Raw genomic sequence first — 25,448 nt, forward strand, 5'->3', positions numbered from 1 at the left:
GAGGTTTGCCTGCAGCTTTGAAGAATAGATAGGATTCCAGGGAGCTGATAACAGGGACAGCGTGAACCACTTCCACCCCAGGCCTCAGAAGTGGTTCTTTCACATGGTTTGTTGCTGGGCTGCTGCTTGGACTTACAGGCAATGTAGGAAGTCACATTGGTAAATGGATTTTGAAGGCTGGACTTGGCCCATAATAGTTTCTGTCTACTGACTATGTTTCACACAGATGGTATTCCTCAGACTCTAATGGTCTCCTTCTTTTATTTCTTTGGAAGTTGTCTAAATTGGAGCATCTACGAAAAGATCATAGTTGATGGCATAGGTGAATGGCCATGGACACCATGGATGTAGTTGAGTCTCTTGGCAGTCATTTTACTCTTGCTATGAAAGGTCCAGATACATTGGGAGTGCCTTTTTCATCATGGTATTGTTTTAGGTTCCATAGAAACACTGCAGTCACCTTGATTCACCAATCTCCAAAATGGATTAGGAAATAACATCTATAAAATGTCCCCAAAGCTTCAGCTATTTTGGAGGGAAGAAGCCAGATGGTTTACAGGTATCATTTTGTTCCTCTAGACCAGTTTGTCTTTTGGTATACATGGAATTCTAACCTTAGTTGACAAGTTATATTTGCCTAATTTAAGAATTATCGTTACCATCGTTAGTAATGTCTGCTCTCTGGAGCCAATATAACATCTTTCAGTATATACCTTCTGGTAAATTTTTATATCATTATAGATGCTGTTTATCATTTATTGAGTACTTACTTGGAGCCAGAGACTGTTCTACATACTTTTTAAATTTTCTGTCAGTCATTCCTCTGATAGTCCTTTAAGGGAGGCGTCATCCTTACCTCCAATTTAGACATGGGGAAACAGGCAAAGGAGGATTAAGTTTGCCTAAGGTCCCAGGCTAGTAAGTCGTAGCGTCTAGTAGCCCAATTCCATGCTACATGCTCATAATCTCTGCAAGTCTACATTGCTCCCTAAGACTTACTATAGTTTGCAAAGATATGTGAATACTGGGGGTCATAAGCACACCTCACCTATGCTCTAAATGTAACCGACAATGCATTAGTTATCTCATTTAATTCTTTAAGCGGTCATTTCAACACCTCGATTTGGTTATAATAGTTTATTATCGTTTACATACTTCGGGACAGAGTTTTCCAGCTTCTCAGAATATCTGAGACTTCTTTTCTGTTATATAAAATCCTTCAATTCAGTATTGCCTGTGCTGAGGAATTTGTTTAAAATCACATTTGACTGTACACTTTTTAATCTATTTCATGTATTATTGGAAATGTCAATGGTGATTGTCCTTTGTTTTTACAGAGGGGGACCGAGACCACATTGTTTTGCAGTTTCTGAAAGTATTTCAAGGCAGAACCTTGGGTGTTGAAGAGAGTGATGGAAGGTCACAAGGCAGAAGAAGAGGTGTTAGATATTCTCCGACTGAACGTGGGTGGCTGCATTTACACAGCCAGGCGGGAGTCCTTGTGCCGCTTTAAGGATTCAATGCTGGCATCCATGTTCAGTGGTCGCTTCCCTTTAAAAACAGATGAATCAGGTAAATGCCTCAAGTCTGTAAGCATGATCATGAATATTCATTAAAACAGGAGTCTAGTTTAAATTCCCTTTAATTTTTCTAATTACAACAGGATGTATTAGCTCAGTATGCTGATTACTAAGATCATTAGGACTGTATGGAGTTTCATTAAGTACCTGGAGAAATTAAATACCAATTTCTAGAATCTGTGATGCTGTCGCTAAAAGTTGACAAAAAAGTGAATGTATATAAAGGTCAAAAAGTGAAACTATCCAACTCTTTGCACCCCCATGGACTGTAGCCCGCCAGGCTCCTCTGTCCATGAGGTTTCCCAGGCAAGAATATTGGAGTGGGTATCCATTCCCCTCTTCAGGGGATCTTCCAAATTCAGGGATTGAACTCCGGGTCTCCCGCGTTGCAGGCACATTCTTTACTGTCTGAGTTACCAGGGAAGCCTGTATATAGTCCAATGATGGACCTGGTTTGGGGGGTTAATTATATTTGGGAAGGAGTTACATTCATGCAACTCAGTGGGTCTTTGTATTGAGCTTGATTAAATATATTAGCTTCTGTATATGTTCTTCAAGTTAAAAATTGTGTTTTTTGGAGGAAGCAGCTGCCTTCAGAGCTGAGGGCAGGCATTGTCAGTGCAGAATTAGTGTTAAATTCACTCCTAGTCCAGCTGCAGAGGCTTGTGTGGGCTGACATGCATGCCACGGAAAACGTCAGTGCAGTGATACTGTCAGTCACGTGTGGGAGAGGGCTGAAAACTGGTGTTTCAGAAGAAACTGTAAAACGCAAGGGTTAGGGTCCTAGTGCTGCTCCATGCTTCAGGTGTTTGGGGTTCACTGAACCTACTGCTGGTTGTAAAAAAAACTTCAGCAATCCAAGTAGGGCTTTTTGTATATCTTAGGAGTTCTGGGGCTCAGAGCACCCACTCTTGCTTCTGTTAGGCTGAGGAGTTCTGAGCCTGAAGGGCTGTTAGTAACCCTGGGTCTTGAGAGCTTGCTTTGCCAGATGAATGACAGTTGAAAGAATGGAAAACTCACTGATGTGTGGGTGCCCAGGACTTGATGTCCATCTGGACAGAAAGGCTGTGGTGGAAAGGTGGTCAGCGGGAAGTGAGTTGTTTCCTCTGCCCCAAAGTTTATACCTCCTTAATCCTTTTATTCTAAACTAATCAAGGGAGAAAAGGAATTATTGAATGACCTCATGGTGGTGGTTTAGTCACTAAGTCGTGTCTGACTGTGACCTCATGGACTGTAGCCTGCCAGGCTCCTCTGTCCATACAGAAGTATATTTTAAAAAATTCTGCTGAATTGTCTAAGAAAAGCCCTTTTTCATAAAGTAGTACCTGCATAGCATTTCTTTTTTAAAGTTTAGTACAAAAGGACAAGCCTAGTAAGTCCAAACATATGATGTGTCCAAGTCTTGGAATCATGGGTTTATATGTCAGTAACACTCCAAGTTGATTTATACGATCACTGACATACAAACGCAAGACATAGTAACGAGCACTCACATACCCTCGTTAGGGAAGAACTCCATACGCCTCTCCTGGCCCAGCCGGGCTGAGGTTAGGGGTAAACTTAGAATTCTACCAGCAGTCTGAGGCTTCCACGGTCTTTGCAGTGGCCAGCAGTGGGATTGTGGTCATTGTATCCAAAATTCCTGATGGAGCTCAGAAAACATTTTCCTATATAGTAGGTGCAAATACAGAGAATCCCCAAATTTGACTAAATCTACTTGAACACAAGATATTAACTTTCTTATGAGAAAGAAACATTTCTGCTTGTAGAGGTCTTCAGTCTAATTTTAGTTTGACATGTTGAAACTTTATCATGGTTATTTGTATCTATGCAATAATTTTTGAACTGAATGTTTTCTAGGAGCTTGTGTTATTGACCGTGATGGACATCTATTTAAATACCTTTTGGATTATCTTCATGGAGAAGTTCACATTCCCACAGAGGAGCAAACCCGGGTTGCTCTGCAGGAAGAAGCTGATTATTTTGGCATCCCTTATCCATACAGCCTGTCTGACCACTTGGCCAATGAAATGGAGACATATTCTTTAAGGTCAAATATAGAACTTAAAAAGGTCTTGGCATTTTCTTAAGCTTTAAAACACATATATGAATATGTAGTATTCATTTATTATACATTTATTATTCACAAAGCAGTGTATGTTATTTTGCATAGCCTGTGTTGTAACATAAACCAAAATGAGACAGTTTTACATCTTACAGTTTTTGAAGTTGCGTTTCTTAATTACCAGTATTCATTTTTTAAGGCCAAAATTCTATTCTAGGAAAGTATATTACAAAGCCACTCAAAGATTTATGGAGTTTTTATTCCTTATTGAAAATTTACCACTTTGTGATGACTTTTTATTTTTAAAAATAGAACTCTTCTACTCTTGAAGTTCTCCTTAAATTAAGAGCAGCACTGTAGTATGTAAAAATATAGTGGTAATAATTTCTTTCCCAATATTTTAAAAGGATAAATGTGTTAGTTGCTTAGTCGTGTCCAACTTTGTGACCTCATGGACTGTAGCCCACCAAGCTCCTCTGTCCATAGAATTCTCCAGGCAAGAATCCTGGAGTGGATTGCCATTTCCTCCTCCAGGGGATATTCCTGATCCCGGGATTGAACTCATGTCTCCAGCATTGCAGGCAGATTCTTTACCATCTGAGCAACCAGGGAAGCATAATTTTAAAAGGATGGTGATGATAAATAAAAGATTGTATAAAATCTTTCACCTGATTGAATGAGTATAGCAGTTGATTATTAAGTTGAAATATGTTTGATTAGTTCACCTTGAGATCAGTAAATCTTTTTTATTAAGCTGCTTCTATTTTAAATCACATTTTAAAGGTGTTTACATGACTTGAACAGCTTCATCTGTTTTTTTCTCATTAATAAATATCATATTTGCTGTCAATTAGCACTTTGGGGCATTTAAGAAAAATATTTTTCCTAAATAATTGTGCATAGTGAAAACTGGTCTGAATTGATCTGAATTCTTTTGACCTAGACGTCAGTGTTTAGGAGAGCAAGTTGATGGTATAGTTACTAGGAATGCAGCATGAAGAGAAAGTTGATTTGGTTCCAGATCCCCTTCGGAAATTTGCATGGTTGTATAGATTCTGCTACTGGACTTATTTATAAATTGAGTTGTTAAACAGTCTCTTGGTACTGTTTGTCTAATCTGCAGAGTGGGGCTAAAAAAAACCCTTAACTGGGGTTAGTTGGGGTGGATTACCATTCACCTTTATAGTCTTTCATGCCTGGTTTGTATGCACAAAGGACAGAGCATGCATACGTTCATTCTGCCAGCCAACTCATTTATTTCACATGAGACACTGTTCTGAGGACTGTGTGGGACGTGCAGTTTTTGCCCTTGAATAGTTTGTAATATAGTTGATGATTTTCACTGATGTGCAAGTGAAGATAAAAGCCAATTCAGGAATTAGATGACAATATTAAATGCAACACACATTAGGGTCCTGTTTTCCTTCTCTGAGTCAGTAAATAGTAAGCATCTCCTTTGTGTCAGACCCTTTTCTAGGCACTTGGGATACAGAACCAAGAAAACATCATTGTTCACAGCAGTAACGCCATTTCTCCTGGGAAAGGCCCGAGCCACCCCACCGGGGAAGTCCTCTTGCCCTGTGCCCCTCAGCACCTCGTAGGCTTACCTGGTAGCACTTATTACATGTGTGCTGATGACTTATTTACTGTCTCTTCTGCATCAGCTCTAAATTGAGGAGGGCTGAGACCCTGTCTCCAGGACCTTACACACATAGTATTCACACATCACTGAGTATTCAAGTGACTGAATGAATAGGTGGATAAATGCCAAATGAGTTCAGACCATAGGCATTTAGTTTCATATATTCATATCCTTCAGTGTGAAAGAACAAGTTAATCTGGTTCATCCTTGATTGGATTTTGAGTTCAGAATAAGCGTCTACCATTGGGTTAGTGAATAGAAGGTAAAAGGAAAATTGAGTCAAATGGAAAATTTGGGGGGAAAGAAAGAATTCTAACTTCTAGTGATCATATGAAGATTTTAAAATGATGTTGGTAGTGAGTCTAGAGGAGGAGGAAATGAGGCATGATTTCCTAGTGGCAAACGATTCTCTAGATGAAAAAGTGTTGGATTTGGGGATAGTGAAATGCTACCCCAAATTCAACAAATGGTTTGGTTTTTAAAGACATAAAAAGTAGATTATATGTTTAGTCTTTTTATTTCCCTCACAACCAAGTGAAATTATAGCTTTACAGGAAAGTAATAGAACAAATTCATTTTTACTTTGCTCCAGAGTTAAATTCAAACTTTATATATATATATATTTTTTGCTTCAGGCTTTAACAGACTTCTGTGATTCGTATGGTTTAGTATGCAATAAACCAACAGTTTGGGTTCTCCACTATCTTAACACATCTGGTGCAAGCTGTGAGAGTAGAATTATTGGTGTATATTCCACAAAAACTGATGGAACAGATGCTATTGATAAACAGCTGGGAGGAAGAATTCACAGTAAAAGCATTTTTAAAAGGTATGTCCATATTTAAATATGATAAGGAACAAAATAAAATCTTGGTCTCTTTTAAGAGGTGTTATTGAATTTAATATGTTGTTGACTAGGAAAGACCATCAATACTTCTCAAAAGACAGAGTGAGTCTCATAGCTCTTGAGATAAGCCTGCTTCATGAAGTGATTGCAATTCAAACCATTTGTTATCTGTAGAAGCAATAGGCCATCCACCTGGTCTTACAGAGGTTCTCAGCTGGGAATAGTGATCAGAATCCCCTGGAAGGCCTTATACAGAGAGAAAAGAAAGAAGAGAAAAGCTGCATGCCTGGGTGTCTCCCCTAGACTGCAGTCAATGAGCAGAAGCCTGACCTAGAAGTCAGCAGGCCGGCCGAGTGACCCAGGACTGGCCTGCCTCTTGGTGTCCTGGTTTAAGAAATACCGAGTCGGACAGGACTGAGCGACTGAACTGAACTGAAAGGCTTTTCCTCCAGTCCCGTCCCAACTTGAAAATGCTATACCTTGAGCATGTTAAATTCTTAAGGGTTATTCTGTTAATGTTTTCCTTGTAATCTTATTTATACTGGTCAATTCACCTAGCAATGTTTTTTTTTTAATTTTCTGGGAGATTGGATTGGGTCACATATTAGTGACTAATGCATGATCACATGAGCTTTCTTTTTAGACAATTAATATATCATCATTTTCTGAATTTTTTACAGACAGAGATGTTTGTAGATAAGTACATGGCATAGTGTTAGAGAAGTTTTAGTCAAAGTTGAACCTTTTCTACTTTGCTGGAGTTAGGTGATTTTTTAGAAAACTTATTTTAAAGACTTATTAGTTTGTCTACACAGTTTATATTGTGGAGTTAACAAAGACTTTGCCACAGTAAAAAGAGATAAAATGTAGATTTGTATGTAAATTTAGTATATTATAATAATATAGCATGTCATATATATATGCTTAAGGATCACAGAAGAACAACTACTCAGTACTGACATATTTTTTTTTCCTTAATTAGCAAGCGCTTATTAAGTATCTTATTTGCTGTATACATATACATACATTCATACTTAGGTAGTATATTTTCATTACCTTTTGTAATATTTCTAGGGAGGCGGGAAATAATGTTCAGTACATTTGGAGCTATTATTCAGTAGCAGAATTGAAGAAAATGATGGATGCCTTTGATGCCTGGGAAGGAAAAGGTACAGTACAATTTCTCTATTTCAAGGCGGAAGGTAGACTTTTCCTTAATAAGACAAAGCAAGGTCACATACTGCATTGCTTTTTTAGAGAATAATTTTTGGTGTGGGTCCAGGTATTTGTCACCTCATAGTAACATTGAGGCCGTTTACTTAAAAATTTTTAAAACTCATGCATTGCTGGATATTATTAATAATTTATAGTTCAGTAACCTAAAATACACTTTTGTTAGTTATGCTTATTTAATTCAATTTAGAAAGAGTTCCTGTAGCACCTTTTGGGTACCTAGCCTTGTCCTAGGAAGTATACATCTGCATTAAGCATAAAATGTATAATCAAAAAGAGAGGGAGAGAGAGAGAAAATGAAAATAATGCCCGGAGGCTAACTAAAGAATCCTTAGAAAATAAAATATTCTTTAAATGCACATTTTGAGATTTGACCATTTTTACCAAGCTGCTAATGTGAGTTGATAATAATACTGCTACTTGATATGCAGTGTGATACGTAGTTTACACTTAGTGTCTGTTAGTCCTAAAACTGTGCTGTTTACCCTTTATTGATGAGGAAGAGGAGTCTCAGAGAGGCACGCCACTTGTTAAAGATGGCAGAGAGTTAACTGTTTTATGCTTAAGTATTTTTTTCTTACTTAACATGTATTGATGTCTGTTAGGTGCAAGCACTATAATAAGTCCTAAAATTATCCAAAGATAAATAAGACACATATTAGTCCTCAAATGATCTTAAAAGCTGGTAGAGACGACATTGCAAGTCACATAAGATTGAATAGAGAATGGAAGAGTCTTTTTAAAACTCTTCATCAACTGTTCCTCTTCAGGCTGGTCCAAATTTTTTTTCCTCAGTCCCCCCGCTCCACCCCCACTTGGCCTCCTTTTTCTTTTCATATCATGCGCCTCAAGCAGATAGGATGAAGTGTAATGAGCGAAGTGTTATTCTCTCTGAGTTTATTGCTGCTGCTGCTGCTAAGTCGCTTCAGTCGTGTCCGACTCTATGTGACCCCATAGACGGCAGGCCACCAGGCTCCCCCGTCCCTGGGATTCTCCAGGCAAGAACACTGGAGTGGGTTGCCATTTCCTTCTCCAATGCATGAAAGTGAAAAGTGAAAGGGAAGTCACTCAGTTGTGTCCAACTGTTAGCGAACCCATGGGCTGCAGCCCACCAGGCTCCTCCGCCCATGGGATTTTCCAGGAAAGAGTACTGGAGTGGGGTGCCACTGCCTTCTCCGTCTGAGCTTATTACGTGAGACTTAATTGACTTGAGACTCTTGGGCTTAAGTTGAGGAGCAGCCCCCTGGCGTTCTCAGTCTTTTGTGCCCTGGACTGGTGGGCGCCCAGGCAGCTTCGGGAGGGCCCGGCTGGACTCCTTCTCCACGGACTCAGAGAGCTGATCTCCGACTCTCACAAAGCATGTGTGTGTGACAGACTTTTAACTTTTTAGAAAGCATGTTATAAAGTATTATTGTTATCTTACAAAAGTTCTGGAAGGCCTGTGGAAAGCCATAATACAGGAAACAGAAGTGAAAGAAAGAAGAAAGATGAAAGAAGATGAAAGTGAAAAAAGTGTGGAAGTGTTAGCTGCTCAGTCGTGTCCGACTCTTTGCGACCCCATGGACTGTAGCCCGCCAGGCTCCTCTGTCCATGGGACTCTCCAGGCAAGAATACTGGAGTGGATTGCCATTCCCTTCTTCAGGGGATCTTCCTGACCTAGAAATCGAACCCAGGTCTCCTGCATTGCAGGCTGATTCTTTACTGTCTGAGTCACCAGGGAAACCCTAAGAAAGCCTTAAATACCAATAAAAAAGGATAGGTTATTTGAGAAATATGCTTGGGAGAAGAACATAACTTTAACCTCACAGCATTTATCAAAATACTACCAGGTAAATTTATGAATGAAAAATGAAACTTTTATAAACTAATAAGATATAAGCAAATAACTGATTTCTTAATTGGAAAAGAAATTATAAGCTTAAAATGAAACAGACAAATTTGCTTACACAATATTTAATTATTAACTTTAAAGCATAAAACATTATAAATAAAATTTTATAACTAATTAAAAAACTTGCCAAAAAAAACTTGCATAAAAGTGTTACATTAAGCAAAGATTATCCTTACAATAAATAGTTTATTTAAATTGACTAGAAAATCAGTTCAACCCTATTACAAATAAAAGTATAAGATTCATGACCATAAAATTCCCAGAAAAGGAAATAAATGTGGCAGAGGTTCAAACTCATTGTTAATGAAATATGCATTAAATGAGAACTATTTTTATGTACCAGATTAATAAAGATCTCACACATTCTTGGCAGGAGTAAAATTAATATTACTTTTTTGGAAATAACTTATCAGTACATATCAATAGCATCGATATTGTTCATATCTTTTGACTCAGTAATTCTACTTCCTGAAATCTACCTTACAGACATAATCAAATGCAGAAAAAGGCTTATGAACAGAGATGCTCAACTAGGCATTACTCACAATAGGGAAAAAGTAAAAACAATATAAATGTCTATAATACAGGGCTAAATACATATTGGCACATCCACAGGATATAGATGGGATATAGCTATTAGAATTACTTTGAATAACTTTTTACACTGATGAGTGCCTATGATTAAGAAATGGTCAAAAGTAGGAAACAAAATTAAATATAATGTGTTTTCAATTATGTGCATATCATATGAATAGAAAAAAGACTCGAATGAGATACATCAAAATGTCATGAGCCATAACTCCTAATCCCTTAATTAGAAGTGATTTTTATTTTTTGTATATACTTTTCTGTATTTTCCAAGTTTTATACAATGAGCATGAATTATATAGGAAAAAATAAGTTTTAAAAACAGTTTGCTGTATATCCATATAATGGAGTTCCACTCAGAAATAAAAAGAAATGACTATTGATACATATATCAGCATAGATGAATCTTCAAAGCATCGCTCTAAAGAAGCTGGACACAAAAGGTTACACACATAGTGTATGATTCCGTTTATGTGACCCTCTGGAGAGGGCAAAACCAAGGAATGGAGGGCAGGGCGTTGACTGTAGAAGGGCACAAGGGAACTTTTGAGAGTGGTAGAAATGTTGTATATTTTGACTGTGGCTGTTGTTACATGACTGTACATGCTTGTCAAAACTCAGAGGACTTAAAAAGGATAAATTTTATTTTATGTAAATTACATTTCAATAAACCTGACTTAGAGATGAAAAATTACTGGTTGAGATTTAGGGATGTTTTTGTGGTGTTTAAGTAGGCTTGGGAGTATGATCAAGCAGTTCTAGAAAGTTGTCGTCTTAAAATGAGGTCCACAGACTTTCAGTATTGGACACGTCTATTATATATATAATAATTTATGGGCTCACCTTGCTAAGTTGGTTGTTATTACTGGACCTTTAATGATTAAAAAGAAAATGCCAAATTCTTTCTTGGGATTTAAAGATTACTTTTGTTTTTAATGCTAAGCAATTTTTATTCAGCATCATTCTTTAAACTTTTTCTAATGTGTCTATGTATAATTTTTATGGTTTTTTTTTTTAATTGAGGTGAAATTCACATAACATATATATTGAAATATGTATTCTTTTTTTTTTTTTTTTGAAATATGTATTCTTACGTGAAATTCACATAAGAATTAAAGCACGCATTTCAGTGACATCGCTACAGTAACAGTGTGTGTAACCAGCACCTCTGTTTATTCCAAAACACTTCCTTCACCCTAAATGAAACCCAGTATCCATTAAGCAGTCACTGTACATTCCCCTCTCCCCTCAGCCCCTGTCAACCACCAGTCTGCTTTCTGTCTCAATGGATTTGCATATTCTGGATTTTTATATAAATGGAATCCTACAGTATATGACCTTTTGTGTCTGGCTTCTTTCACTTAGATGTTTTTAAGTTTCATAAGAATACATTTTCAGCTTTCAATCAGAAACGTATCAAACAAACTATTACCTATAGAATAGATAAACAACAAGGTCCTATTGTCCTGTATCCTGTGATAAACATAAATGGAAAAGAATATGAAAAAGAATATATACATATATATGTATAACTGAATCACTGTTGTGCAGCAGAAATTAACACAACATTGTAAATCAAGTATACGTCGATAAAATAAATTTTAAAAAGAAACAGCAGATTTAAAAATTGAGTGAATTTGACTGGAATCTTGGCTTACCGTATTAACTCAGGTTATTCTGTTTTCTTTTTTTAAAAAGATCCGTTTATTTAATCTTGGCTGTGTTCTGTTCATTGCCGCGTGTGGGCTCTCTCTAGTTGCGGCGAGCAGGCTTCTCATTGTGGGTCCTCCCTTGCTGTGGAACGCAGCCTCTAGGCACGTGGGCTTTAGTAGTTGTGGTGTGAGGACTCTAGGGTTCTGGCTTAGTAGTTGTGGATCACGGGCTGAGTTGCTCCCTAGCATGTGGGAGCTTCCCAGACCAGGGGTTGAACCTGTGTTTCCCACACTGGCTGGTGTATTCTTAACCACTAGACCACCAGGGAAGCCCCTCAGATTATTCTTGTTTGAACAGGTGCCTATGAAGTATTGACACCTCCTGTTCATATAGTGGTTGCCTTTTATAGAGTGGTTCACAAAATTTATCTGAATTGATGATCACAGCAACCTAGTGAGGTAGAGAGGGCAAGTGTTAGAATCCCCACTGTCCAATCTTTTCATGTTACTACCAACACTGACTTACAGTAAAGGTACCGAACATCTCTTGAGTGCTAAGTCTGTGCCAGGCCTTGTTCTAGGCATTTTGCTTTTATTTTCTCATTTAATCAGCACAGCGAGGTTTGAATTCTCATCATTATTTCACAGATGAGGAAATTTAGGCACAGAAAAGTTGTTAACTTTCCCAAGGTGTTAGGATTAGCGAATGATAGAAATGGGATCCAGACCCAGGCAGTCTTGGCTCCAGAGCCTGTGGCCTCAACCAGCATACAGTCAGCTGCCCAGGTCTATACAATGACCTGCTGATTGTCAGTGGCAGAGCTGGGCTGGTAGCCAGCTCTTCGTAGACCCAGGTCATGAGCCGTGTCCCTGCTGCCCTGGCTCTTCATGGGGGCTTTTTCTGTGTGTGCTCTCCTTTGTTAAACGGGAGGCATGAACTTTAAGGTTTTCCTGGCCAGTTTTACACAAAACAATGTTGCTGAATCTTTGGCAGTGGACAGTGGTTCTCTAAATTGTCTTTTATCTTCCAGGTGTTAGCTACTGGCGGGTGCCTCATGAGCTGATAGAATGCTGGACTCTGGAAGAGCGCCCTTTACTTGGAAGCCTGAGTCACATGGCTCCAATTCGAAAGAGGTTATTTATTCTCTGTTGGTTTATTATTATTAATCTATCACCTTTATTTTTACTGCCTTTATTGGGGGAATAAATAATGGATCTTAACCTCACTGAGCTTACTAATCACCTTGATAAATATTCTGACTTACCATCAAAATATAAATCTTGATAAATGCCAAGTTACTAGAACTATTTAAAAGTAGAAGTAATTCTTTAAAACTGAGTTATATGGTTTATTACTATTATTTGGGGGAGAGTCTGATTTTAAAAATATTACTGGACACAGTGGGAATGCTGTGGTATTTTTCCCCACTAAAGTGAAATCTCAGGCTTTGTTGGCAATAGTTAAAAAATGTATTAGACTTAATATTTGAAACTTCCTGTGACTTACTCTGAATTCTTTTCTGTAACCACAAATATTAATAGCACTTTTATTTAGTAGTATTTTCTTATGTTCCATGAAATAATTAGCATTAAATTCACTGCACATCTGTGTCTTTCACTGTGCTTTACATACATTTAAAATTATTTCATTTTCATTGTCTGGGTATTATTCGTGGCTTTCAGATGTTGTAATTTCTTGATCAGCTATTTTAGACTTTGTTTCAGTGCTCCTATGAAATTTCAGACTGCTTTCTTTTACTCTCTGAATCTTTCACAGACATGCCGAGACTTTTACTTAGTTTTTAGTATTAATCATGTATCATTAAAACAGATCTTTTTTATTAAGGGCTCTCATTTTATTATCATTATTTCTTTTGCCATTTGAACTTACAGTGAGCAGATATCATTTGGGTCTAGAGCAGTGGTTCTCAACCAGAGGCAGTTTTGTTATCCAGGGGATATATTTGGCAATGTTTGGAGACACTGTAGGGTGGGGGAGGCTGCTGGCATTTTAGAGGGTTGCTTCCTAGAAGGCAGAGGGCAGCCCCTCGCAACAAAGAATTACTGAACCCCCAGTGGCAATAGTGCTAAGGTGGAGAAAGACTGGACCTGGAGTTCAGTGGAAGATGTGTACAAAACACAAAGCAAGCAGAAAGGGTTTTATGGAAGTTCTCCTCTGTGTTAGTTGTCTTTCCTCTGGGATTTTATTAAGCATTATTTTTGATTCATGGTCAGGATAGTGATAATGATGACTTGGCAGCACTTGTGAGGTCCCAAAGAGCTATTTGTCACCTACAGAATTTCAGTTATGTTCAGTGGAGTTTAAAGGTCAAATATATTCACAGTTTTCAAATCAGTATGCTATTATGATTCCATTTCTAAGAATCTGATGTTAAGTATCGCTACTCCAGCTCTCTTTTGTTTTCTTTTGGTTTTTGTGGAATATCTCTTCCCGTCCCTTCACTTTTAGTCTGTGTGTGTCCTTCCATCTAGAGTGAATGCTTTGTGGGCAGCATATAGATGGGACCTACTGTGTGATCTCTTCAGCCACCCTATGTCTTTTGATTGGGGAATGCAGTTTGTTTTCACTTAAAGTAATTATTGATAGGTATTTATGTACTTAATTCCCCTGAAGTAGGAAATGGCAACCTGCTCCAGTATTCTTGCCTGGAAAATTCCATGGACAGAGGAGCCTGGCAGGCTACAGTCCATGGGGTCACAAAGAGTCAGAACGTAACTCAGTCAGACTGAGCACACATGTACTTATTTCCATTTTGTTAATTGTTTTCTGGCTGTTTTTGTAGTTGCTCTCTGTTCGTTTCTTATCTTGCTCTCTTCCTTTATTGTTTGATAAATCGTACCACTAAAGAAAGTTATCAAACCATAAATCTCAATATTTGTACTATCCCATGCCATGTTTTATGTTTTTGATGTCATATTTTTATACTGTTTCTTAACTGATTATTTTAATCATAGTTATTTTTATTACTTTTGACTTTTAACCTTTATATCAGCTTTAAGTGATTAATATACTACCTTTACTACATATTTACCTTCCCAGTAAGATTTATTCTTTCATATGTGTTCTTGTTACTAATTAGTGCGCTTTCTTTTAAGCTTAAAGAAGTCCCTTTAACATTTCATGTAAGGCTGGTTTCAGTTCAGTTCAGTCGCTCAGTTGTGTCCAACTCTTTGCGACCCCATGGACTGCAGCACGCCAGGCCTCCCTGTCCATCACCAACTCCCGGAGTTTACCCAAACTCATGTCCATCGAGTCGGTGATGCCATCCAGCCATCTCATCCTCTGTCATCCCCTTCTCCTGCCCCCATCCCTTCCCAGCATCAGGGTCTTTTCCAATGAGTCAGCTCTTTACATCAGGTGGCCAAAGTATTGGAGTTTCAGCTTCAACATCAGTCCTTCCAGTGAACACCCAGGACTGATCTCCTTTAGGATGGCCTGGTTGGATCTCCTTGCAGTCCAAGGGACTCTCAAGAGTCTTCTCCAACACCACAGTTCAAAAGCATCAATTTTTCGGTGCTCAGCTTTCTTCACAGTCCAACTCTCACATCCATACAAGACTATTGGAAAAACCATAGCCTTGACTAGATGGACCTTTGTTGGCAATGTCTCTGCTTTTTAATATGCTGTCTAGGTTGGTCATAACTTTTCTTCCAAGGAGCAAGCATCTTTTAATTTCATGGCTGCAGTCACCATCTGCAGTGATTTTGGAGCCCAAAAAAGAAAATCAGCCACTATGTCCACTGTTTCCCCATCTATTTGCCATGAAGTGGTGGGACCGGATGCCATGATCTTAGTTTTCTGAATGTTGAGCCTTAAGCCAACTTTTTCACTCTCCTCTTTCACTTTCATCTCGAGGCTCTTTAGTTCCTCTTCACTTTCTGCCGTAAGGGTGGTGTCATCTGCATATCTGAGGTTATTGATATTTCTCCCAGCAATCTTGATTCCAGCTTGTGCTTCTTCCAGCCCAGCATTTCTCATGATGTCCTCTGCTATAAGTTAAATAAACAGGGTGACAATATACAGCTATCTTCAATTTTTTCATTCTTTTTCTTTCTGCTGATCTGATTGGGTGAATTCCACTGCCCTGCCTTTGAGTTGAGTGATTCTTTCTTCTGCTTCATCTGGCCTGCTGTTGAACCCCTGTAGTATATTCTACAGTTCAGTTATAGTATTCTTCAGCTCTGTGATTTCCTTATATTTTTCATATCTTTGTTGAAGTTTTTCACTGTGTTTATTCATTCTTCTCCCAGTTCGGTGACCATATTTATGACCATTATTGAACTCCTTATCAGCCAAATTACTTTATGTTTCTCTAATGTCTTTTGTTGAGGTTTCATCTTGTTCTCTCATTTGAAACATTTTCCTCAGTTTTTTCATTTTAGTTGATTCTCTGTGTTGATTTCTGTACAGTAGATGAAACAATCACCTGTCCACCGATGTTCCCACTTTAGGCTTTTTACAGTGAATGGTAACTCCATTCAGGGATCTTTGAAGGTTTGTCCAATACTTCTCGAATTCGAAAAGCATCTAACTGTACCGTGGGTTTTACTAGTCTAGCAGTTCCCAGAATGTGTTCAATAGCATGCTAATTTTATTGGGTGCCAAAGGTTACATTACAGAATGCTTGGTAAACAGAGTCAACAAAGCTGAACAGGTGTCTTTACTATAGAATCTTTGTTAACATAGAGTTTAAAACTTCAATAGAATAAAATACGCACTTGGCATTTCTCAAGTTTATTTGTGAAACCCTTTTTTTTCCTTAGTAAATCTCTTGCAGCTGCTTTTCTGGGAAAAACAACTTCGGACACTGCTGGTTATCCTCTGGATTGCATCAGGCTTTGTGAGAACAAGTGACGTGTTGTATAATTCTAGTGTTAACACTTCAGATTTTAACTTATCGTTGGTATTAACATTATGCACGAGTTTAAAAGAGCGTATTTAAATTGAAACAATCTTCTGCAACTTTGCTAATTTATTTATTGACCTTGGCGGTCAATGAGAGATGAGGTAGGTAGGTTGATACCGCTAAACCTCTTGACCCAAATTCTTGACAAAAACCTTTTTGTTCACCTTGAAGGTAAACTTTGGAGACGTTTTCATTAGCTATTAAACCTGTAAATGCTGACAAGGACCCACTTCTGTATTTACAGGCGACTAATAGCAGTCAATGACGAGGAAGAAGAAGGCGCGAACTGTAAGACCGGACCTAAGCCAGTCCGATTTTTGGGTCCATCCACCAGCACCCAAATTAAGGTCAAGAACTCTGCTTCCGTCAGGGTGTCTCCGGCCAGTGCCCCCCAACCCTGGCCCCGGGCAGCGGCAACCCTGGCTGCAGGAGGAAGGGCGGCTCGGCGCTCTGCCCAGTCGAAAGCGCCAACCCCGGTGGGGACCGGGCTGCCCGGGCATCCCCAGGCTGCACAGGGGCCTGGGGCTGCTGAGAACGGGGCCGCGCACCCACCTCCGGCTAAGGTTCTGCTCTCGGACAAGACGGCCACCCCGCACCGAGTGATCAAGCTGAAACGGACTCCGCTGTGCGCCGCCGGGTCTCCGCTGCCTGCCTGCACCACACCCAGGCCGGCGGGTCCCCCGGATCCGCCCCCTGACGCCCTCAGCCCGCGGGGCGCGTGGACCGGGAACGGGCAGGACCAGACCGAGTGATGGAAACGGGGACTCGGGATGTCCCGTTTGCCTCTCCAAGCTTCCAGCCCGTTAACACAAATAAGCAGCTCTCTTTCCCCATACTGTCCAGGTGAACACTTACGTTTCTATTTAGGATGATCAGTGTGAAGTAGGAATGGAGGAGGGAGACTGTAAGTGGTTGGGCCTATGTTTCCTTCTCATTTTCCCAACGTTTAAATTATTTGTTGAGGGACAGTTTTAATTTCAGGTTTTTTAATGTGTAGTTTTTTTTTTTTTTTTTTTTAATGTTTAATTGGTATTAAGGCAACAAAACAGCTGGGCAAAGTCAAACCTAGGACGTCTACTTTGTTGCTGAAATAATTATAGATTTTAGGCACTTATGTGATGTTACTCATTGCAGCGGAGAGGTAAAAGTGAAATTTGAGCTCTGCTCTTCCTGCCGGTGAAATAGAGAGGGTGATTTAGTGCTTCCCTGTGCTACCTGCCAGATGGGGAAGATTTGAGAGAAAATGTAGATCAAGGTGAACTCCCTGTAGGTGACTCTCAGACTCAAGAGGTAACATGGAAAGAAATGATGGGGAGGGAAAAAAAAAAGTAATTTGAGATCACACTTTGACTCTCACTTAATGGAACAGTTTTCTTTCCTGGATTGGCTTTCCTTACTCTTTTCCCTTAGCAGATTTATTTTATACATCACAGGAAGATTTCTTGGGTTTAGAATTATATAACATGTTTTTGGACTGAATTGTTACAAGTATTTTATTTTCATTTGGATCGTGAAGTTTTGAAAGTACTTTGAAAAAGAAAAAAAACTCAACTTTTAAACTAAAGTTAGTATTTTTTTTCCAGAAATGACTATTAAAGAGTTATTCTGATTATACAATATGGTTTTTATGCATAGAATTTCCACATAATTTGAATTTAATATTTTAAAACAGTATTTTGATTAATCTATTTTTTCACAGTTCAGTTGTATGTGTTTGCACATACATGTTATGTTTTGTAATTGGATCACATATTTCTATGTTTAGTGAGCAGTATGTCTTCAGTGTGTTAAAAATAAGTTCATAAAGCAGGGTACTTTTTACTCAGTGCTTATCATTGTACTTGCATTGGTTTAAAAGACTAAAGTAAATATACTCAAAACATTGCTTTCTATTAAATAAAGCAAAACCTTTCCATAAAAAGTGATATTTTTCTGTAACTGTACTTATTTTTAAGTCCTGGAGCCCTTTAGTAGTTTGAAAGTTTGTTCATTTATATCTGTTTCTGCTCACAAAATTGCTTTCTTGTATAGTTAATGTATGAAATAGTTAAATCAACTTGGATAGCTATCTGAGTACCATCAGCTTTTTAAAATAAGTGGTTTATTTGGGTAGAAAAAGTGAATATTTAAAGATTCATGAATGATAGTCCCCTGGGGAATATATAAAATACGCAGTCACCTTGAAAAATACTATCACTTAAAATCCAGGTCTTCTGAAAATTAAAGACCATAGTGAGTTTTAAGTATTTTCGTTTAGGATATTATTGGTATTGCTTGATCGATGATATTTTGAATTGCTGATTCATATAAAAAAGATTTTATAGTAATAGATGTATATTTTATACATAGTAAACATTTGTCTGGAAAGGAAACATGTTGAAAGTTAATCATGGTTGATTCAGTTGACAGCCTGTCTTTCTTTGCATCAAGTAGTTTAAGGGACAGCTATTGAGCACATTTGGCCTTTATAAGAGGAGAGTTTTTGATAACTACTGGGCCACGGCACAGCTAAAGTGGAAAGGTACAAACTTTCCCTTATAAATATCAGGAATCAAAAAGCTCCTGGAACTTGAAAATTACTTTATTTTGGTGTGATTGGGGGGTGGTGGTGTGTTCATTTTGCATGAAGAAACATTTTTCCTAATACCAGACTCTGCAAACATACGAGTTGGCAGCTCATCATAACCCATGGCCCTTCCTGGAAAATAAAAATTTTTTAAGTGAAAGAATGCTTTATAAAATAGTAATTCAGTATCATTACTTTGGAAAAGTAGTTTTGTGCAATTGTTGGGTCAAAGGACACAATAGAAATTCTGAATGGTGAGTAGGGTATTTAAGTATTGTTCATTATCTTTTTTTATAAAAAAGGTAATTAACTATGCCCTTCTAGGTAATCTGTGTTGAAAACTGGTTTGCCCTGATTAAAACTGGTTAGTTATGCAGTGGATAGCCTGAGGCTGACAGTAGGCATCTACTGGAACAGTTGTTTCATTTGTATTTTTAAATACCAAGTTTTTGTTTCAATATTGCCTTATGTTATAGTTTATATTTTCCTGTATTTTGTTTCATTGTGTTTATTTTGCTTTTTAGTTTCAAAACAACATAATGAAGGTTAGTCTTTCCTAGTCCTTTAAAGATCAGGAAGATGAAGTTAACAAAGTTAAGACTGTGTTGTGCTACGCCCAGCACACCTTTTAGCTTCATGATCTGATTTTCACAGACTGACACAGTGTCCCTGACCATAGGAAAAGCTGGACGTAACTAACTTCACATGTCTGTCTTCTCCTAGGGGACTCTGCCACCTCTGCACTTGGGATGCCTGGTACACAGTAGGCCTCTAGTATGTGGCTGACACCCCTCCCCACCCCCTCTTCTACCCCAATTTTATAAAATGTATTTGGTAGCAGTCTTCCTGGGGTGCAGACACTGATTTCTGACCTTGCAAAATTTATCTTGTCGAACAAAGGAGATGCTTGTGAAAGCCCCTTAATTTGATGATTGTTGTTAATGACCACAGTTACCATTAGTAATGATCATTACAGTTCCATAGCTTGTCAAGTTGTTTAAAGTAATTTAGAGATGTGGCTCATGAGACCCCAGAGAGGTCAGACAGATGCTGCCTGACTTCTGAGAAAGGAAAAAAGCAGCCTGGCCCCTCCCCTCTTGCCTTCCTGCCCCTACGAGAATTGCTGACGCGAGTTTTCATTCACAGCCTGAATCCTGTTGCTTCCTTAGCAGGTACTAACATTGGAAAAATTGTTGATTCACTTCGAAGTCTGTGGTTAAATACGGTATAATTATTATCAACCATACCTTGATTTCTAAAGAAGGAATTGATACACAAGCATATTTGGCCTTCCCTGATAAATCGTTCATACAGGAATTTTTATTTAAATAGCATTTTGAATGTGCACATAGACTTGTGGTAGTAATTGTGCTGTGAAGGGAAAAATGAGAACCTTTCTGTGAATATGAGGTGCCTTGTAAAGGGTTGCCCTATTTATACTTTCAGTCCCTTTGAATAGCTTTAATCGACATTTGGTAGGATGTTGGTTAGAAGCTAAGTAGAAAGTATGAACTTAATAAAATGAAGGGAAAGAGCTTCTGCTATAGCAAGTGAAAAATATTTTTAAATGATTTACATATGTGTATTCCTAAGTTAGCCAGGAACTTTTTAATTATGGAAAATACTGTCATTCTTCCATATGCTGAAACTCTCCCTCAAAAACTGTCAACAAGTTGCTGAATTCCTCAGCCAGTGAAGAGTGGATGAGTGATTCTTTGTTGAGGGCTGCAGTTTTCAATCAGATGAAATCAAATGCAGGATTCCAAGCCTGTAGTACAGTCAGGAAAGGAAACATCATGAATAACTCACAGAAACAAAAAAGATTGGTTTCCAGCTGTTTTCAGAATTTTATATGCACGGAATTTGGTTGGTGGTGAAGCCTCAAAGGGACCGTTTTCACTTATAGTTCTGTCAGCCTCGTGAGCTACACATGGTTTACATTGTTACAGAAAAGCTCATTTTTCTTTGTTCACATGTGTTGCCTCAGACAGCCAATACGCATTTTAGATTTGCTGGCTAGACACTTCCTGATGCAAGCTGTGGCTAAGACAAACAGAATTTTACAGTAACTGTCAGCCAGTATCCTGTCCTACTTGTTTATTTAACAGCTTTTCATTTTATAATGTTGCTTCTCATACTTGCCCTTCTTTTACCCTAGAACTTTCATTACCTTAGTAAAATTTTGTTCAGCTACAGGAATAAATTTGAAGGCCTGAAACCTAGAAGCGAAACATTTTAAACAGAGAGCACTTTATGGAAAGAAAAAGGTCATGTATTTGCTAAAGTTGGAAGAAGACGAACATTGCTTCTTTCTGCCAAGGTTTCTTAAAAATTTGGACATTCTGCTTCAGTAGCACTTCTTTCAAGAACTTATGCCCTAATTTCTGGGTTTGGAAGATGTGGGAATCCAGCTTCTATGTAGATGCCATGAATAGCCTAAAGACATCAGAGAGTGTACATTGAGATTCCAGCTGTGGGCCAGACAGTCTGGATTTGGTAACATGGGCTGAACCAAGTGGGAACCCAGCACAGCTGGAGGAACAAGGCAGGATGTCCTTGCTCATCTGCTGTTTCTGTTTTCTTTCTCCAGAGCCCTTGGAACCTCCAGATCGGGGTTTTCAGCTGTGACACTGTTGCCATTTTTGGATTGGATAATTCTTTATTGAGGAGGACTGTACTGTGCATTGGGATGTTGAGCAGCACCCTGCCCCAGTTGTGATGATCAAAATGTTCTCAGAATTTGCCAGATGTCTCCTGGGCTTGGAGGGTGGACGCAAAACTGATTACCCCAAGTTAAGAACCATTGCAATAGGTGAATAACTTAACCTGAGCAAAATACTGGTAGCTGCCTCTCCTAATTGGGAGGTGTGGATGAGTAAGGGAACTTTAGAGCTGTCAAACACTGGCAGGAATGGAGCCATGGGAATTGACGGGGAGAATAATAAAGGAAGGCTGTCCCAGGCCTGCTAATTAAAAAATTCGATCCTGTTAGTTCTCACATTTCTGGCTTTAGTATAATATTAGAGACATTTTTGTTTGCTGTTATAACCAAGCAACTATTAATATCTAATGAAAACTAAGATGTATCCTCGTAAGCCCTTTATATGTTAACTTAATTGAATACACCAACCCTGTGATGTAGGTGTCTTCTTAGTATCTCCATTTTTCAGATGGGGAAACTGAAGCCCAGAAGGGTTTGGTAAACTGTGTTGCATCTAGCAGGATTCACATGCATGTCACATGCAGGCCTTTCAGCTCTATTCTAGGCCTCTTCTTACAGGAGCTTGACATTGCCTCCAGAGATGAGCTAGGTGACTTAGAGCACCTGTGTGTCCCGAAGCTATGAGACATGTACCAGGCACTCCTGCAGTGCCTTCTAAGGGGATGCGTGTGCTGTGCCTAGTCGCTCAGTCGTGTCTGACTCTGTGTGACCCCGTGGACTGTAGCCCGCCAGGCTCCTCTGTCCATGGAATTCTCCAGGCAAGAATACTGGAGTGGATAGCCTGTCCCTTCTCCAGTGGATCTTCTTGACCCAGGAGTCAAACTGGGGTCTCCTGCGTTTCGGGCAGATTCTTTACCAGCTGAGCTGGTAAGCCGTTTTAAGGGTATACCAGGGATCAACTCTCTGCCTCTTGATTTCACATCTACTCTTCCTTGTCCTGTTTGTGATCCTAGAGCTGGGCCCCATAAGCACTTCCCTTTAGCCAGCTGACTTTGCCACTGGAGGGACCCTGAAGAAGAGGAGGCTTTGTTCCGCGAGTGTCCCTGTGTTCCTGTTCCTGCAACGAGTGCTCAGCTGGGGGTGGGAAACCCACGGGCCCACGTTTCAGCCACAGCAGCTTCCAGTCCCACAGGTCTCCTTGCTGGCTCCACAGCTAATTCAACAATACTTCCTGCAGGAAGCTTCCTGGCTGGTGCCCAGCAGGATTCCCAGTGAATTCGGCAGCATCCCTGGGCTTGGACCCCTGGTGAGTCGACCAGCCTGTCCGGGGGAAGTTTCTGGTTCTCCGGTGCCCTGTGGGGAGCTTCTCTCTTGTTAGCACTTCAGGGAGCTTCTTGACTTCTACTGGAGCCATAGCCATACCCTCCCCAACACGGTCAGAATCTCAGCCTCGGGAGCAGGGCTGGTGGGTGGTGGTGGGGAGCAAGCGCTCACCACCTTGATCCTTTCGTCTGCCTCAAGCTCTAACAGTAACCATCCCAGTGTCTGCTATTCCTGTTTTCTTTAGTAGCTACGCCCATTACTATTTATAACTTCATATACATTTTTCTCTCTATAAAGCTTCCCCATATAAATTTATAAAGCGTCTCCATTCAAATTACTCTGTGGTTACTGTCTCTGTACAAAGTGCCAGGCATTATTCCAAGTACTTTGCAAATCTTAACTTATTCAATCCGTGTAGCAACCCTTCAAGGTAGGTATGGTTATTAGTCACATTTACCTGTGGAGAAATGTGTCCACATTGACACAGCCAGGAGGTGGTGGGACCCAGATATGAATCCAGATAGCCTGGCCCCAGGGCTGGGACTTCAGCTGCTGCTCTCTTCCCATCTTCTCCAGAATTGATAGACTGGATTATTTTGCACAAGTCATTTGCATTCCAGAATTCTCTAGCGCATTAGAGTTGGTCATTCTTTCATAGTTGCTCTCTCTTCCTTGTATTTATTGAGTACCTACTATGTGCCAGGTCTTCCCTTGTAGCTCAGATGGTAAAGAATCTGCCTGCAGATGGAGGAGACCGGGTTCGATCCCTGGGTTGGGAAGATCCGCTGGAGGAGGAAATGGCAACCCACTCCAGTATTCTTGTCTGGAGAATCCCATGGACAGAGGAGCCTGGTGGTCAACAGTCCATGGGGTCGCAAGAGTTGGACACGACAAAGTGACTAACCCACCACTATGTGCCGGCACTAGCAGAGAAATGATGGTGTTATTGGCCAGCTTAATGGTAATTTACGAAAAGTATGTGTTCTCCCAAAAGACTAGGAAGAGATAAATCTAACTCAAACTTAAGTTAAAAATAAAGTAGTTTTCTGTCCTTGACAGGAAGTCTTTTTTAAACTTATTTTCTGTAGAAGTGTCTTTGGTCATGGTTGCAATCATGGTTCTAAAATGCATTTTTTTTTTTTTTTTTGCCAGAAATCTATGCACTCTCTCAGGCAAATACAGTAGACAAATTTGCCATTAAATTTATGTATTCTGTAAAAGCTGTGTTTGGTTATTTCTGCTCTGAAACTTGAACTTAATAGTAACACTGAAAATGCTTCTGAGCTGTAGGAAGAAGCAGAGTTCACAAATAAGAGGACTTCTGAGAATCAGTCACCAGAAAGAATTAGTGAGAACCTTGTGTGTTTCTCTGACAGCATGACTTAGTCCATGCTGGAGTGTCTTTGCCTGAGGGGCTGCTATAATGAAATTAAACTCTGGTTTGGGCTAATCTGCCTCCAAGGATCAAGGACCTGGTTCTTGGAGACTAAGAATGGACAGAAAACTTCTTTAGGATTTATAAAGCTTTGCTGGAAAAGCAAAAGTATGAAAAACAAAAATTTCTTTGAATAGTTTGCAATGAATAGTATTAAAATTGTGCCTCAAATGAAACCCTGGCTAGCAACTCTTCCTATTTTTTCTCACCAAATTAGATCAGTTAAGATGGCTCAGTACTTTCTGGAAAATGCTAGAGCAAAGTATTAAGTCATTGAGTGATTATTATATTTTATTACTATTATCTTTCACTATGATATGGGCTTCCCCGGTGGCTCAGATGGTAAAGAATCTGCCTGCAATGTGGGAGACCTGCATTCGATCCCTGGGTCAGGAAGATCCCCTGGAGGAGTGAATAGCTACCTACTCCAGTATTCTTGCCTAGAAAACTCCATGGACAGAGAAGCCTGATGGGCTACAATCTGTAGGATTGCAAAGAGTCAGACACAACTGAGTGACTAACACACTTGCTATTTTATAGTTTGTTTAGGAAATTTGGGAGCAAGTGACTGTTTCTTTCTCCTTTATTTTTTGGCACCTGAGGGCAGTCTGGAATCCTAGCCTACCTGTACTTGAATTTGAGGTCTAGGCTCTGAATCTAGTGTGGATATAAAAAAATAAAAGTGCCATTATATGTTTTATGGATGCTGTCGCTAGACTGTCTGCTGAGAAATGAAAATGTTACCATATCCAAACACAAGAGGGCACTCTAAACAGGCCGTGTAGGATACAGTATTGAAAGTGAGGGCTGGAGGGAAGGAGGAAGCTTAGTCAAAGCTAGTGTTGAATTCAGGCATCCTTCTATCTCCACTGTTCCCCCTTCTTCCCTCTAAACCACCCCACCCCCTACAACCCTGCCTCCACTTTGCTCTAGGAAAAGAGCTGTTGAGGCCCTAGACTACCTCTTCACATGGTTAAATCGAGTTTAAGGCTTTCAGAGTCCGAATTCCCAAATCTCTTACTTTGGCAAAAATCTG

General features: G+C 39.4%; 1 protein-coding gene across 3 annotated transcripts; it reads left to right on the plus strand.

The window, feature by feature from the left end:
• Window positions 1-296: 296 nt before the first annotated feature.
• Window positions 297-24,150, plus strand: KCTD18 (potassium channel tetramerization domain containing 18). 3 transcript variants are annotated; one of them, XR_006265186.1, is made up of 9 exons: window positions 297-559; window positions 1,338-1,572; window positions 3,441-3,652; window positions 5,923-6,116; window positions 7,209-7,303; window positions 12,530-12,632; window positions 16,671-17,269; window positions 21,583-21,804; window positions 22,892-24,150. XR_006265186.1 is itself a non-coding variant. In XM_043445525.1 (7 exons), exons 2-7 carry the CDS (start codon window positions 1,413-1,415, stop codon window positions 17,176-17,178), a joined length of 1,272 nt encoding a protein of 423 aa, XP_043301460.1. In that variant the 5' UTR covers window positions 297-559; window positions 1,338-1,412; the 3' UTR covers window positions 17,179-18,351. The 3 variants fall into 3 exon arrangements, 1 of the variants encoding a protein (XP_043301460.1); XR_006265185.1 differs by having other exon boundaries at window positions 21,583-24,150; XM_043445525.1 differs by lacking the exons at window positions 21,583-21,804; window positions 22,892-24,150 and having other exon boundaries at window positions 16,671-18,351.
• The last annotated feature ends 1,298 nt before the right edge of the window (window positions 24,151-25,448 follow it).

This window comes from Cervus canadensis, chromosome 24 (assembly GCF_019320065.1).
Source record: "Cervus canadensis isolate Bull #8, Minnesota chromosome 24, ASM1932006v1, whole genome shotgun sequence".
In the NCBI taxonomy this organism is placed as follows: Eukaryota; Metazoa; Chordata; class Mammalia; order Artiodactyla; family Cervidae; genus Cervus; species Cervus canadensis.

Excerpts from the sequence above, each read along its gene's own strand:
- KCTD18 (XM_043445525.1), top strand. The coding sequence starts at position 1,413 with ATGGAAGGTCACAAGGCAGAAGAAGAGGTGTTAGATATTCTCCGACTG. Across the intron at positions 1,573-3,440 it reads TTTAAAAACAGATGAATCAG|GAGCTTGTGTTATTGACCGT; the intron begins GTAAATGCCTCA and ends AATGTTTTCTAG. Across the intron at positions 6,117-7,208 it reads AGTAAAAGCATTTTTAAAAG|GGAGGCGGGAAATAATGTTC; the intron begins GTATGTCCATAT and ends TAATATTTCTAG.